The 15,594-nt window shown below is 41.0% G+C and overlaps 1 protein-coding gene across 1 annotated transcript; it reads right to left on the bottom strand.

The window, feature by feature from the left end:
- Window positions 1-665: 665 nt before the first annotated feature.
- COCH (cochlin) lies at window positions 666-15,512 on the bottom strand. Its single transcript, XM_036093130.2, has 12 exons — window positions 15,388-15,512; window positions 14,982-15,038; window positions 14,846-14,893; window positions 12,278-12,434; window positions 11,110-11,243; window positions 10,365-10,427; window positions 8,988-9,032; window positions 8,741-8,888; window positions 5,230-5,333; window positions 4,307-4,533; window positions 3,399-3,915; window positions 666-874 (listed from the first exon to the last, which is right to left on the bottom strand). The coding sequence occupies exons 2-12, from the start codon at window positions 15,013-15,015 to the stop codon at window positions 699-701; spliced, it is 1,653 nt and encodes a 550-aa protein (XP_035949023.1). The 5' UTR covers window positions 15,016-15,038; window positions 15,388-15,512; the 3' UTR covers window positions 666-698.
- Window positions 15,513-15,594: the final 82 nt, after the last annotated feature.

Below are 15,594 nucleotides of genomic sequence, written 5' to 3'. Positions count from 1 at the left end.
ATTTACCAACTTAGCTATTTTTTAGTACATGGATGACTTTGAGTATAAGCCAAATATATCTATACACGTATAAAATTAAGGATATAAATAGAAAAATACCAGGCAATCCTGCTATCTTGTTCAGTGTGATACTTCCGTTGTTATTATGAAAATACACTACAAAAGAAACTTCATGCCTAATTCCCTTCCATTTCATTCATAATTACAACTTTTTAGTATATTAAGTAACAAATATTGTTGATTGGTTTTAAGACAACATCTATTGGGGCAAAATAATTAACATTTCAACTGAGTTAACTATTTCATTTTCCTTAAATGTTTAATACAGAATGATTAGAGAAGGAATGTTGCTTTTGTTCTGAATATCATTCTTTTATTGAGCTATGGAATTTGCATTTCTGTACATTTAATATGCATTTTAGAATTCTTAAGATTTGGATGCACGATATTTCCTCTTTCCTGAGATTCTAAGGGTCATGATTATGAAGTCTCGGCAGAGTGTTTAACAATTCTAAATTGTCATTAGAAGGTAGTAGCTTTAAATGAATGCTTATTTGCTTGAAACAGCTGTTGGCATTTTTAATATAATAATTTTGTATCTGATCCTAGTATGCTATATAGTATTTTGGTATTATGAGAAAATGACTTATACATTCTATCCTCTTGCACTTTTTCTTTCAGTTGTCAGAATGTCCCCATTATTGCTGGGATTCCAAGAAATCTCTACAAATGCCTCTGATGACATCAGAAACAATTGGTTCTAATCCTGTGAACTCTCTTGTGAAGAAAGCATGTGACTCCTTTGGTTTAGAGGCCATATCTTTCAGGTCATCCAAAGGTGCCCAAGCCACACCAACAGAGAAGATGGTGATACCTACAATGAAAATATTTTTAAGTGAATTAAAACCAAGTTCCAGGTTATATATAAAATCAGGTGTAAATATTTTTCATGAATTAGTAAACAGTTATAGAAAAAAACTCTCTAGTAATGTCTGAAGAACTAAATCTCCTTCACCAAATGGTTAGGTAGGTTTTAACAGTCACTGTGATGAGAATGACTGACAGTTGAATCAAAAACAGAAGCTCTGCCATCAGTATAAATTACCACATTAACCGATAAATCACATGATCACTGACAAATACTGGATAAGCTGATAAATATCATTAAAAAAAACAAAAAACCTAATAACATACTTAGTGAAATGGTGAAAACTTCCTGAGATTGGCATGAGAATGGGCTGTCTACTGTCCTCACTCTATTTTACTGGAGTCCTAGTCAATATAACAGCATGAAAGAATGGCACAAAATTTGGGATATGTAAATGGAAGTTTTCTAAGGCTGTTGCATTGCCAAGGATGGCGACTAGGCCTCTGTGGATATTGAGAGTTTTCTTCCATTTTGATTTGTATATTAAATTGGCAAACTGACCTGTAGTCAGAAATTTGACCAAAGCAAAAATCTGGTGATAAAAACAGCCAAAGAGAAAGGTCTGTGAAGCTGGAATAATTTCTTCTAGTTACATACACACTGAGGCATAACCTCTGCATTCCCTTGTGCTACTGGAAGGCTTTTACTCTGAATACATTTTGGCTAGGGTGATAACTACATTAGTTTGATTCACCTCAATCCCAAGTGCAGTAGTTGTTTACCATCTTTCTTTTGGGTGAAATTCCCTATAATGTTTTGAGAGTTTCTGAAAGAGCTTTTAAGACTTCATCCCCCTTCTAGTGGTATTCTGTGCCAAGAGTTGTGAATACTTAAGATATAAATAAAGCAGGTTTAGTTTATATAAAAGCTCCTTGAAACTATTACACCCAGTCAATACTCACCTGGCAAAAAAAAAAAAAAAAAAATTCTCCCCTCAGGTTTCCTCACTTGTAGATTGAATTCAAGCTCAGAGTTGTTAGCTTGGACCAAATACATAATTACAGCTTAAAAAAAAAAAAGTTATGACCCAGCCCTGAAAGCCTACTCTGTATTCTGGCTTTTGTTAACTTTGTAACTTTGACTTTACTATCACTAAAGGATAATTTTCATGAAAATGGTGTGGCCCAACCTCCTGAAGTTCAACTAATTAGGGAAAATATATTTGAATTAATGAAGTTCACTTAATTTAGCCTGAATCCAAGCCTATTAACCATAAATTATATCAGTAAGCTACATTTTTAAAAATTTATTTATGAGAGAGTGCATGTGCAAGTGGGGAGAAGGGCAGAGGGAGAGAAACCCTCAAGCAGATTCCCCATGGAGTGCCGAGCTCCACGTGGGGCTTGATCCCACAACTGTGAGATCATGACCTGACGCGAAAGCAGGAGTTGCAAGCTCAATGGACTGAGCCACGCAGGTGCCCCTATAAGCCGCATTTTTAAGGAGTATGACAGCAAACAGGTCTTTGATCTGGGTTAGTTGCTGATGTATAAAATAAGCCAGATCTATAAAAATAAGCCAATGTATAGCTTAAATTCCATGTATCAGTTTACCCACTAAATAACAGTATTCCATCAATATATAAGTACATTAACGTGCTAATAAATGTATCAAAGGATAAAGGTTAAGTCATTAGGAATTAAATAGGGAAAAGGATATATGTAAGAGTATAGAAAAATGCAAGGCTGCTAATTCCCCTCTCCCAAGTTAGCGTTTTTGTTTTTTAAGTATTATTGGACTGCAATCACTCAGTTTTATCCCAGGAAAGGGAATGCCAGCTTTTTGTTGCCCTATTTGATCTCAGTAACACATTATGCTGATGTTTTGAGGAATGAGTGGCCTTTGCCAAAAGTAATATTAAGGTTGGGATAAGGGAGAAAGAAGATCTTTTTGTACCCTTTCACATTAGAGTGTGTTTTTATTATCTCAAGAAGAAAAAGATACTAAAAAGGAAGTTTAGATGGAATCGAATTAAAGTCTACTGGTGACCTTATCTTAGAAAATTCATGCCAGACTCAAAACTACTAAAAAAAAAAAAAAAAAGATAAATTATCAAATAGATTCATGGTAAATTGTGATCTACTATGTGTGATCTTGGTGGGATATATTCCAAGTTTGAGCCAAACATAAGCACTTGTAACATGTTTCCCTGACACATGACATGGTTCTCCTGGGCGTTCTCCCAACAATACAGTGATGAGGAGTGTGGACTCAGCCAGACTGCCTGGGTGTGAATGCTGGCCTCACCACTTGCTAGCTGTGTGGTTTTGAGGAAATTTGTTTCCTTATCCATAGAATGAAATTCATCGGGCTGGTTTGACAACTCAATCAGTTAATGTTGGGTAAAGCTCTTAGAACAGTGACTGCCATAATGCAGGTGTTTGTTCAATAAAATAAATGTTTAAGTTTATATTTACAAAACTCACTGAACCCCTCAATTCCCTACCCAGACGAAGGACAAGAACCTTACCTGCATCGTGTGCAGCAGCAGCAGGGCCTCGAACATCATCATAGGACTGGCCGTCTGTGACAATTACCAGGAAGTTCTTGTTGGGGCTCTCCCTCACGGGACCGAACACGTTTCTAACGGTGAAGGAGATGGCATCGCCTGTGGCTGTGCCACCGCTCATATAGCGAATGTTTCTGATAACAGCTAGGACGTTCTCTTTGGTGCTATAATCAGTGAAGCTGAATTCTGTGCGCTGATCATAGGTGAACTGTACGGCAGCTATCTTGGCGCCGATGTCTGAGATCTCGAAAGTCTTGGCTATGTTGGAAACAAATTCAAGCATGAGGCGAAAATTACTGTCTCCAACACTGCTGGAGCCATCAATTAGAAAGGCAATGTTCACGGAGTTGTAACAGGTCTTGCTGCACATCATTTGCTCATAAGTGCAGAGTTTCTGAACCAGAGGCTTTACATATTTTGTGGTACCAAACCAGTTAGGCATGTGGTAAGAGAAGAAGCCATTATTCCGACAGACAGCCTAATGAGGGAGAGAGAAAAGGGATCAAAAGTTGTTTCTTAAAAATTATAGAAACATTACGGGCACCTGGGTGGCTCAGTTGTTAAGCGTCTGCCTTCAGCTCAGGTCATGGTCCCAGGGTCCTGGGATCGAGCCCCACATCGGCCTCCCTGTTTCACGGGAAGCCTGCTTCTCCCTCTCCCACTCCCCTTGCTTGTGTTCCCTCTATCGCTTTGTCTCTTTGTTGAATAAATAAAATCTTTAAAAAAAAATTATAGAAACATTAAAACAATTATAAAAAACATTCTGTCTTGACTGTTCAAAGTTAATTCAGATAAGAGCCTGTCAGCACTATGCCTCGAGGTCCAGAATTAAATCACTACCATAACAGAAGACACCCTCACCTCCTTACCTTGTCAACAAATGCAACATCCTGAACCATCCCCAGTTCTTCAGGGATAGGCTTGGCCACAGAAACTATAAATACATTGACACCGAACTCTCTGGCCACGATGCCTGCTTCCTCAATGTCATCAGAAGGCCAGCCATCAATAAATACCACCACCACTTTGGGGATCCCTCTTCTTACTCCAGTGTCTGCTGTGAAGAATTTCTGGGCGGTATGCTTCAAGGCTTTTCCTAGGTTTGAAAAAGAAGCAAGCTGGAACAGCACACCACCGCTCAAATGACATTTCCATTTCCCTGTACCAACTTGATGCCACCAAAGTTTAAGAATTTAACTTACATAGAACTTGGTTCTATAATAGATGGGAAAGTTTATCCATCAGGCTTATTTGTTTTGTCTTCACAACCCACATTACTTCCCCCATCACCTCCCAGAAGCCTCATGTTTTCTTACTGTACGTCAATCACCAGTCAGAAACCCAACTGACTCCCACTCCTGTACTTTTGCTCTCTGTCTAGCCCCTCGCTGACTGACTAGTACCACTAGAGACTCCGAGCAAGAAATGTTCCTTCAAAGGGTCTGTAGTGCTTCTCTAGTTCTTTCTGCCCCATCTCCATTTGTTAAATCAGTCTGTTGATCTTTGCTTCTTTTTAACATGCTGAACAGTGGCTATCTGTTCTATCCAATATAAGGATTATAAAGCACAATACTTTTTTGTGTTTTAAACAAGCAATATTAATTAGCCCTTTGGCCTATTTTCCATTACAAATTGAGTATCTTAGATGATCGACTACAAATCTAGCCAAGATTTCAGTGTCAGGAGGAAGAGGTTCACATCTGCTTATATAAAAGAGCCTAAAACTGTTTTATAGGTCTGATCACTCATAACCCTCTCTTGTGTTACATCCCAGGGGCCAAAGTCTACTTACCTGTATTGGAATTACCCCCTCTGAAACCTACTTCCTTTATGGCAAACAAAACATCTTTGGCTGATGTAAAGTTTTTCAAGTAAAATTCTATTTTGGGATGTTCACTAAGTGGAAAAATGAAAAAATGTTATCTAGGGAGAACTGGAAAGGTAAAACAAGCAACACTATATATGTTAAAAAAAAAAGTCTTTAAATTAGACAATGCCTAAGTTTCTTTCTTAATCCCATAGTATACAGTCAATTAAGGTATTGCATCCTTACTTGAATTTTAAGGCATCTTGCGGAAATGTAACAAAAACCATTGCTACCTTGAGGGTTTACTTTATTCTGGGTGATATGCTATATACATATAATATGTATCATCTCATTTCATCATAACTCTACAAGGTAGAAACTATTATCCCTATCATATAAATGAAGAAACTGAGGTTCAGAGCATTTAGGTAACTTGCCCAACAAAACATAGCTGTACTTCAAATTCAGGTTTGTCTGACACCAGAGTCCATGCCTAACCTATATGGTGCCCCTCAAACCAGGCCTGGCTCAGAACACTGGGCTTAATGGAAATCTGCAGAGTTGGGCAGCACAGAATTGGAAGGTGGCTGGGTGTGAGGTTGGGTCTGTTCCAGTGTGAGACCCTGGTAGCACTCAACAGAATGGGCCTATTAAATACTCCAGTTTCTGGTCAGAAGAGGCAATTTCAAGGACACTGGGACCAACATTTTAAAAATGAGAAGGTATAAGAAAATAAATTATGAAGGATTACAATACTGAATTTTTGTTGTAATAAAGGATATTGACATTACCAATCTTTTTTTTTTTTTTAAGATTTATTTATTTATTTGACAGAGCGAGACACAGCGAGAGAGGGAACACAAGCAGGGGGAGTGGGAGAGGGAGAAGCAGGCTTCCCGTGGAGCAGGGAGCCTGATGTGGGGCTCGATCCCAGGACCCTGGGATCATGACCTGAGCCGAAGGCAGACGCCTAACGACTGAGCCACCCAGGCGCCCCGACATTACCAATCTTAATGTATATTATAATATTTGGGATTTTCCATATTTAATAGAAGGATTTCAGCTCACTTTTTTTTTTCCAGCTCACTTTTATCACTACCCTGTGTTCAGTAGAGACCATGCTGAGTAAAAACAGTTAAAAGCACCATTTTTTGTGTTTAGTTTTTAGATAAGTCAGTATTTCATTAAGTGTAAAATTTTAAGATCTTAGTATTATCAATCATCATTAAGTCAAGAGTTTTGAGAGAGAAATATAGCACTGGTTGTATTTCTGTATATCTGCTGGAATGCTGGGTCACAAAATCAGATATTATGGGTTGATAACCTTTTCACTTTAATGGTCACTTTTCAACTATCCAAATTGTGATTTGAGATTTAGTCTTGTTTTTGCATCCTTAATGATATATTCTGTTATCCTGCTTAAATATAAACTCTTGATACAGTTTATTCTGATGTTCTTCCTAAAGTAGGAAAACTATAAGCCAAGAAGTTATAGAGAAGCTAGTCTTTGTTTGAATGTACAAGATAGTGTAGGTTTCGTCTTGAAAAAGACTTGGATACAAATCGCAAAGAAAAAAATTAAGAAGAAAAGTACTGAGGGGAATTTGCCCCCTGAGATGTAAAATGTACAATAAAGCTACAATAATCAAAACATTGTGGAAAAGATGTGGAATTAGCTTATAGATCAAGGAAACTGACTTGCCTAAACTTGTATATAAAATTGATATTTCAAATCAATGGAATAAGAAGCTCATTTATTTTAAAGGTATGGGACAAATGGTTAAATTATGTAGAAAACAAAGTTAAATTCTCCTACCAAAAAAAAACTATCTAAATTAAGAACCAGTTGTAAAAAATAACATAAGAATGAAATAGAAATTAATATTTGTAGTACTGGTGCTACCCGTACACACTGCTGACAGCAGTTTAAACTGGATCAACTTTCTAGAAAGCAATTTAACTTTACATCAGAAGCCTTAAAAATGTCAGAACACTTTGACCCAATTTCACTTTCAGGAATCTAGTCTAATGAACTAATCAAAGATGGCACAGGATGACATAAGGATGTTAATCATAATGTAATGTGTAATGGTGGAAAAAAAAACAACAAGAAAAAACAGAAGAATGGTTAAATACCATGCAAAGGAACATTATAAAAAAAATTTTTTTTGAGTGTGTGAGTGGCATGGGTGAGTGGGGGAGGGGGCAGAGGGAGAGAGAGAATCTTAAGCAGACTCCATGCCCAGCACAGAGCCCACACAGGGCTGGATCTCACGACCCTGAGATCATGACCTGAGCCAAAATCGAGAGTCAGATGGTTAACCGACTGAGCCACCCAGGCATCCCAAAACATCATTTTTGAAGAGCAGTTGTGATCTGGCAAAATGCTCAAATGATTAAGGGTTAAAAAAACAGGACATAAGACATTTTTATAGTTGGAGCTTTTGAAAAAGCAACACACATATGTAGGAGGGGTGGGGGATAGGCAAAATGGGTGAAAAAGAGTGGGAGTTACAGGCTTCCAGTCATGAAATGAGTAAGTCCGGAGAATAAAAGGAATAAAAGGAATGTAGTCAGTGGCATTGTAATAGCATCCTATGGAGACAGATGGTAGCTACACTTACAGTAAGCATAGTGTAACATATAAAGATGTTGAATCACTATGTTATACACCTGAAACTAAGGTAACATTGTGTGTCAACTATACTTCAATTATACACACACACACACACACACACACATATACACATGTACAAACAAATTTTCTTAAAATACTGAAAGGAGGGGCGCCTGGGTGGCTCATTCAGTTAAACGTTTGCCTTCGGCTCAGGTCATGATCCCAGGGTCCTGGGATGGATCCCTGCTCAGTGGGGAGTCTGCTTCTCCCTCTTCCTCTGCCACTCCCTCGGCTCATATTTTTTCTCTCTCTCTCATAAATAAATCTTTAAAAAAAAATAAAGGATATAAAACATTTTATAGTGATTATCTCTGAGGGGCATATTTGGGAAATTGGTTTTCTTTGTGCTTTATATGTTTTTCAAATTTCTACAGTGAGCATATTATAATCCTAAAAGCCATCGATATTATTTTTAAATGAACAAAATTAAAAAGGTGGAGCTTCAGATCTCCAAGGAACTATGGTAAATGTTTAAAAGAATGACAGAATAGGGAGGAGGGATAGACAGATCATTTCTTCCTTCAGCAAAGAGGAATTAGGAATTGAGCAGAGTATATTGTGCAGATGTAATTTGTATGAGCAACAAAACCTTTTAGTCTACCTTCTGGTCCTCAAATAGCATATAATTCTCAATCTTTTTATTCCAAAAAGGAAGCACTTAGACCTACCTAGTCTACTTGGCAGTCTTAAACCCTGTATTTATAGTTTGGGAATTCAGATAGTCCACACTCAATACGTTTATATTGAACCGAAATGCATGTATCCACTAAAAGGATTAATCATTTATCAAGTCTCCACCCATTTTAACATGATTGGTACCTGGCTTGAACAAGGCCCACGTGTGGTCCCTCTGTTCCAATTCCCAACATTAGAGCCACTTTGCCAACAAAATTCTTCTGTAGATTAAATCGGCGCTGCCCAATATTAAAACTTCCATCAATCAGAAATGCAATGTCTGCTTTACAGTCTGTGAATACCCAAACAAGTCTTTCTGTTAGCAGTTTCAAGAGAGAGGGAGGGAGGGAGAGTGAAAGTTACTTTCCCAAATGGGTATCTGGACTCTTACCTTTATTGCCAGTTTTCTTCTCAGGTGTTTTCTTTAGTCGTTTCCCTGAAACCAAGGAAGCACTTGGCATTAGTGAAGGAAGAGAGTTTTCATAGCAAGAAGCCCACATGGGAAAAAGCTCATGACAGGGAGTGTCATTCTTAAAAATACTTGTTTTTAAAAAATTAATTTCCTAAAAAAAATTAATTTTCTCATGGTTTTCTGGACTGGGGAAGCAATGCCCCAGCAAAGAAACAAGTCAGAACTGTTGTAGGCCTACATATTTGATATGCCACTAATTCAGGACTTGATATCTCAAACCCACAGTTGAGGCAGGACTGGAAACTCGAGTTAGATTCTAATGTTCTTAATTTCTTTGACTTTAGAACTGCCAGTCTTGGGGCGCCTGGGTGACTCAGTTGGTTAAGTGTCTGCCTTTGGCTCAGGTCATGATCTCAGGGTCCTGAGATCAAGCCCTATGTCAGGCTCCCTGCTCAGTGGGGAATCTGCTTGTCCCTCTCCCTCTGCCCTTTCCCCTGGCTTGTGCTCTCTCTCAAATAAATAAATAAATCTTAAAAAAAAAAAAAAAAACAACTGCCACAGTCTTAGGAAAAGAGATCCCTGGCTATTTGTTAAAATGGACCCATACTAATTCCTTTTTGCATATGGCAAATGCAACTAGGAAGTTCATGGTACTTTTACTTTGTCCAGTTTCTAGCCATGGGGTTTATCAAATCAGAAATAGTAGGACTTCAAGAGAATGTTTGGTAGCAGAGTTTATAATTGAAAATAGAAGGATATGAATTTGAAATAAAAAAGTATGTTTCTTTATGTAATATACCAGTAACCATAAGATATTTGTTTTATTTTTTTAAAGATTTTATTTATTTATTTGACAGAGAGAGACACAGCATGAGAGGGAACACAAGCAGGGGGAGTGGGAGAGGGAGAAACAGGCTTCCCGCTGAGCAGGGAGCCCGATGCGGGGCTCGATCCCAGGACCCTGGGATCATGACCTGAGCTGAAGGCAGATGCTTAACGACTGAGCACCCCTTTTTTTTTTTAATTTTGAAAGATTTTATTTATTTGAGGGCACCTGGGTGGCTCAGTCAGTTAAGCGTCTGCCTTCGGCTCAGGTCATGATCTCAGGGTCCTGGGACTGAGCCCCAGGTCAGGCTCTCTACTGAGCGGGGAGTCTGCTTCTCTTTCTCCCTCTGCCCCTCCCGCTGAGATCATGACCTGAGCTAAGGTCAGATGCTTAACCGACTGAGTTACCCAGGTGCCCCTGTTGTGTTTAATATCAATTTCCTTTAAAAGGAAAGCTATCAACAACACATTTATTTTTTAATTTCCAAATGCTGTGCCAGGCAACTAGGAGAGAGCTTCCATATTTCATACCTGTTGGTGGACGTGCTGTGGACACTGCTTGTCCTGTGGCTTCCTGGGTACCACTTTTTCCTTCTGTTAAAAATAAAGAGAAGACCATTTTTTCCTCTTCCTTCTTTACCATCAAAGCATAATGAATATAATTTAGGGGTCTATGGAATGATAAATATAATCGAGTGATGGCAATTACATGAATACTTGCTTCATGCTACTTTCAAAGAACCAAAATGGGTTTTTAGCTATTAAATCATATTTTAAAAGGATCACCAAAAATGAATTCACATTCATTTTCATTCACTAGTGTTTTGATCTAATGTTACCTGGTAAATGTCAGGGCATTCTGATTGCAAACAAGGCAAGTTTCTTTTTCTTTTTCTTTTTTTTTAAGTAGGCTCCACTCCCAGTGTGGAGCCCAACATGGGGCTTGAACTTATGACCCTAAGATCAGGACCCAAGCTGAAATCAAGAGTCAGATGCTTAACTGACTGAGCCACCCAGACACTTCAGACAACGCTTCTACAGCAATCTTCTAACAGCAAGATTATTCTTCTCGCATGCAGCCAAGTTTATCTTGAGTGGGTCTTTGCCTGTCCAGTCCCCTGACTCTAACCCATTGTTGACTCCTCTGAGTTTTGATTGTAGGCTTTTTCATCAGAGTCAAAGAGATTGGACTAAGAAAAACAGAGAACTTTTTTTTTGGTGGGGGGAGGGTGAAGCAATATTTACACAAAAGTAAGAATAATGTAATTGTACCTACTTGTCACTGTGAAAGAAGCAGACCATCTGGAAAGTGTTTGAGACTGAACGCCATTGGCAGCTACTGAGGAATAGTTTTCTCGACCTGGTAGGCTATATATTCGCACAGGTCCCCCTGAGATGCTGATTACTCCCCTGTAACACAGAAAAGCAGCTGATATTCCACCCATGCTTTTTCAGGGGTATCTGACTGACTTCTAGTGCCATATTACATCTATTGTTCTGATTAATCAAGAAAACAGTTCATTGGGGCGCCTGGGTGGCTCAGTCATTAAGCGTCCGCTTCGGCTCAGGTTGTGATCCCAGGGTCCTGGGATCGAGCCCCATATCGGGCTCCCTGCTCCGCGGGAAGCCTGCTTCTCCCTCTCCCACTCCCCCTGCTTGTGTTCCCTCTCTCTGTCTCTCTCTGTCAAATAAATAAAATATTAAAAAAAAAAAAAGACAACAGTTCATCAGGGAAGACATATATGGATGCTGCCAGCCTTTTGAAAAACTTGCTTACACAGGTACAAAATATGCCTGGGAGAAATGGTATTGTGCTGTCAAACTTCTTAAATGTTGATAGGAACATACCTGTAGGATCCTGTTCCCTATAGCTCAGAGATTCAGAGTTAATAGAACCAAATAATTTTCTTAGTTTTCCAAGGTACTTTATATGTCCTTGGACTTCATTAAAAAAAAAAAAAAAAAGTTTTGCAGGATAGCAGAGTGGGTGGTGAATATGGGCTCTGGAGGCAGCCTGGGCTCTCAGTTCCAGTTTGGGCCCTTGCTAACAGTGGCAAGATAGTTGGCAACTGTCTGAGTTCAGTTTCCTCATCTATAAAATGGAATAAAATTGTACCTACTCTCTACAATTGTAGAGTTGTCATGGAAATTAAAAACAATGTCTAGCACATAGTAAAAACTCACTAATATATTACATTATTAGGAATGTTCTAAAATTATAGGGATCTAGCTACCAAGAAATAATACAATTTGCCTTTTGTCAAAAAGCTTCCTTTGTGTAGCTGGTGCTTCAAGGATATCCACGAAAACCTTAAAAATGTATCCATCTTCTGTGGCCAATATTGGTACCAAAAGAAAGAAGGTGTGTGGGGGGTCCATTTGGCTAAAGAGGGAAAGGGTATTATTACACGTGGATTTCTCTGCCCTTGCGTGTTCCAGCTTACCCGTGGACAGCCGCGCCACATATGCTTGATATAGATGCATACACTATGTTCCCAAACACGGAGAATTCCTCGAGAGCACAGCCCCCTGGGCAAAGTACATCTGCTTTCTCTTTCCTGATGTCCAGGCCTCGGGTAAAGCACGTGATAGCAATGGGAACTGAAAAGAAAGGATGGAGTGTAATGACATTCTTAGGATTTTGAGGGGTGTCAGGGGTGGGGTGGGGTGGGAACTAGGGTATGAGATTGAAGATTTATCTCCCTAGTTTCTACACTTCTTAAGAATATTAATGTATGTATGGTTCCACACCATTCCAAATTTTAGCTACCCAAAAACCAGTTTTCCAATTTAATCTAGTCCTCAGCCACTACAAAGCCTATTGGAAGAATTTTCTCAGTTCTTATCAGTTTGGGAATACATAATTGGAAATATAACAGAACTAGAAAATGACATTAGTCATTCACCACTTATTAATTCATTCTAGAAAAATAAAAATCTCGATTACGAAAACAACTATGGACACAGTTGCCTGAGGTAAAGATATTAAAATCTGGGCTGAGCCTGTGAGGAACATTTCCCTTTTTGTTTTTTTTTAAAGTAGGCTCCATACCAAGTGTGCAGCCCAATGCAGGGCTTGAACTCACGATCCTGAGATCAAGCCCTAAGCTGAGATCAAGAGTCGCACGCCTAACCGACTAAACCACCCAGGCACCCCAATGAGAAACATTTTCATAGACACATGCACAAACCTCTAAGGTCCCATCCTTTGCTTCGAGGACCATTTACACCAGTTTTTCTCCAAATGCAGTGCCTTAAAATTGTATCTTAATTAATTAATTTATTTTCATTATGTTATATTAATCACCATATATTAGTTTTTGATGTAGTGTTCCATGATTCATTGTTTGCAAAAATTGTATCTTAATTTAAACAAGCCAGTGAACAGATGTTTCCCTTTACAAATGTCCTTTAGCTCAATCACTCCTTTTACAGATGCAGAAATTAAAGCAATGGGGTTAATTTGCCCTAGGTCACACAGCCCAACTCCTGCAGGATAGGAAACAGGGAAGTTAGTCTCTATGAAGTGAAGCATTTTTATCTGAATTGAACCCGCTTAATTCTGCTCCAAATCTGTCGAAAGAGATTTATCATGCAGTGAATGCATTTTTAGAAAAGTGTTAATACTCTCAAATTTTACATACCAACCCAAACTAATCAAGAATTGAAGTTCTTACTATAAAAGATGTTTGGTAGACACAAGTTATTGGCAGCAAGTAACAATATAATATGTTAACTCATCAATTTACTATAAATATTAAGTTGAGAATAATGTTATTAAATACTATTTTCCAAACACAAGAAATTGTGGTTATCCAAACCTTTTTGAAACAAATGTTAATAAAAAACCAAAAAAGCACCTTTTTTTTTTTCCAAGACAGAGTAATACTGTCTGGTCATCTGCCCACTTGAGTAGCCTGCCTCTACCAATGACCCTTTTCTATGAGCTTTCTATGTTGAGCTGCACCCTGAACTATACATCTCTTGGAAGGGAAGGCAGAATGCCAGCTAAAATGCGGATTCCTTAGCTCCGAAACACTCTAGATTGCTGGGGAAGTTAAAATCCTTACCCAAAACAGGAGCCTCATACCTGTGAGCCTTATACATGTGATCAAACAGCCTTAATCCTTCCTCCCACTTTCCGGGTCATCAGAGGCTCTGCCTTTAGCTGCCAACACTCACTTGAGTGAGGGAGAGAGAGAGAGGGAGGGAGGGCAGGAGGAGGGAGGGGGAGAGAGAGAGAGAGAGAGAGAGAGAGAGAGAGAGAGAGAGTGTGTGTGTGTGTGTGTGTGTGTGTGTGTGTGTGGTGGGGGTGGGGTGCTGAAAACAGCCCAGTGCAATGCTTACCCTCATTTCTCCTTTCAAGAAGAACACGACAGATTTTGTAAAAGAGTTTGCCATTTATATTGTAGAAAACACACACACCCATACTTGGACTTTTACATGTGGAACAAACTGTTTTTAGACTCTCTCCAATATGAAATGGGCTACAAATAGGGGTTACTCCTAGAAACCAGGAGTTCAAGCAAGGTGAGACAAGGATGTAAGCATCTCTCTGTCTCTGTCAGCTCTGACAGTGTGAAGTCGGGTCTGGGAGGCTTCTTCCTGACCTCAAACGCCGGAGACAACCCGAGACTAGTGTGCCACTCGGTAGGACTCAACGAATACTCCCCTGCCTTGACCTTTCGATGCCGATGCTCGGCTTGCCAGGTGCCTCCCGCGATGTGAGTGTAGATTCGGGGACGCTTCCTTCTCCGCGCCTTGGGAAGAACATCCCCTTCGGGAACCAGGGGCCCCCTCGCGTGGGAGAAATGGGTAAGCCGGAGTAGATACGCCGTGGGTATGGATGGGTGTGCGCCCGGCAGCCGCTCCAACCTTGGCGCCCTCCAGCTTTGGTCCCCGGGTCCAAGGTCTAGGGGCTCGGTCTGAGCGCTCCTCTACCTGCCGGCCCCCAACCCCTCCCACCGCCTGGACTTAGCCCTGCTTCCCCGACAGGGGAACCCGCAACTCACCCGCTCCCGCGCTGCCCGCAGGCTCCGGCAGCAGCAGCAGACAGATACCTGCGAAGAAAGGACAGCGCGAGGGCTGGCTCCAGCTTCCGCCCCGCTTGGTGCGACGGGAAGGGGGTGGGGAGGGGCGCGTACCCACCGAGGCAGAGAACTGGGATCCAGGCTGCAGACATGGTAGTGGAGGGGCTCCTCGGACCTGGGAGACAGGGAGAATGCGAGGGAGGCTCCCGCGAACGGAGGCCCCTACTTCCCCACCACACTGCGCCCGCCCTCCCCTTGGAGATCCCGCACCCCTCGGAAACCCAGGGGCGGTGGGCGGGGGGGAGGTGACCTAAGAGGCCACTGCCCGGGAGCTAGCGCCTCTTTATCTGGAGGCGATGCTCTGGCTGCAAATCGAGCCAAACCCAGCATCGATGTGCAACCCCGGCCCGGGAGAGGGGGTGCGATATCAAGACAGAAAGAAGCTGGGAACGAGAAAGGAGAGACTCGGATAGGCAGGTGTCAGGGACCCGCACGCCCACCGCCGGACGCCCAGGGCTCCGCACCTGAGTGGGATCCTCCTGGCTGCGCCCGAGTGCGGAAAGTGCGTCTCCCGCCGCCGCTATAAAGGCCTGGCCGCGCGCATGAGCACTGCGCGGGGGGCGCGCGAGGAGGGGGCTGGGAGCCTGTCCCCCGGGGCTGGGCGTCGGCCGTCCAGCTCCGCCCCCACCCCCTCCCCGTCCGGGGGTGAGGCCCGCGCCGAGGCACCTCCC

This window comes from Halichoerus grypus, chromosome 8 (genome assembly GCF_964656455.1).
Source record: "Halichoerus grypus chromosome 8, mHalGry1.hap1.1, whole genome shotgun sequence".
Taxonomy (NCBI): domain Eukaryota; kingdom Metazoa; phylum Chordata; class Mammalia; order Carnivora; family Phocidae; genus Halichoerus; species Halichoerus grypus.
This window is presented reverse-complemented; position numbering and strand designations above follow the sequence as displayed.

Coding starts and splice junctions, on each gene's coding strand:
- COCH (XM_036093130.2), bottom strand. CDS start 15,015: ATGTCTGCAGCCTGGATCCCAGTTCTCTGCCTCG. Junction 12,435..14,845: donor TGCGGGCAGCGCGGGAGCGG/GTGAGTTGCGGG, acceptor CTTTCTTTTCAG/TTCCCATTGCTATCACGTGC. Junction 9,033..10,364: donor CACAGCACGTCCACCAACAG/GTATGAAATATG, acceptor CCTTGGTTTCAG/GGAAACGACTAAAGAAAACA.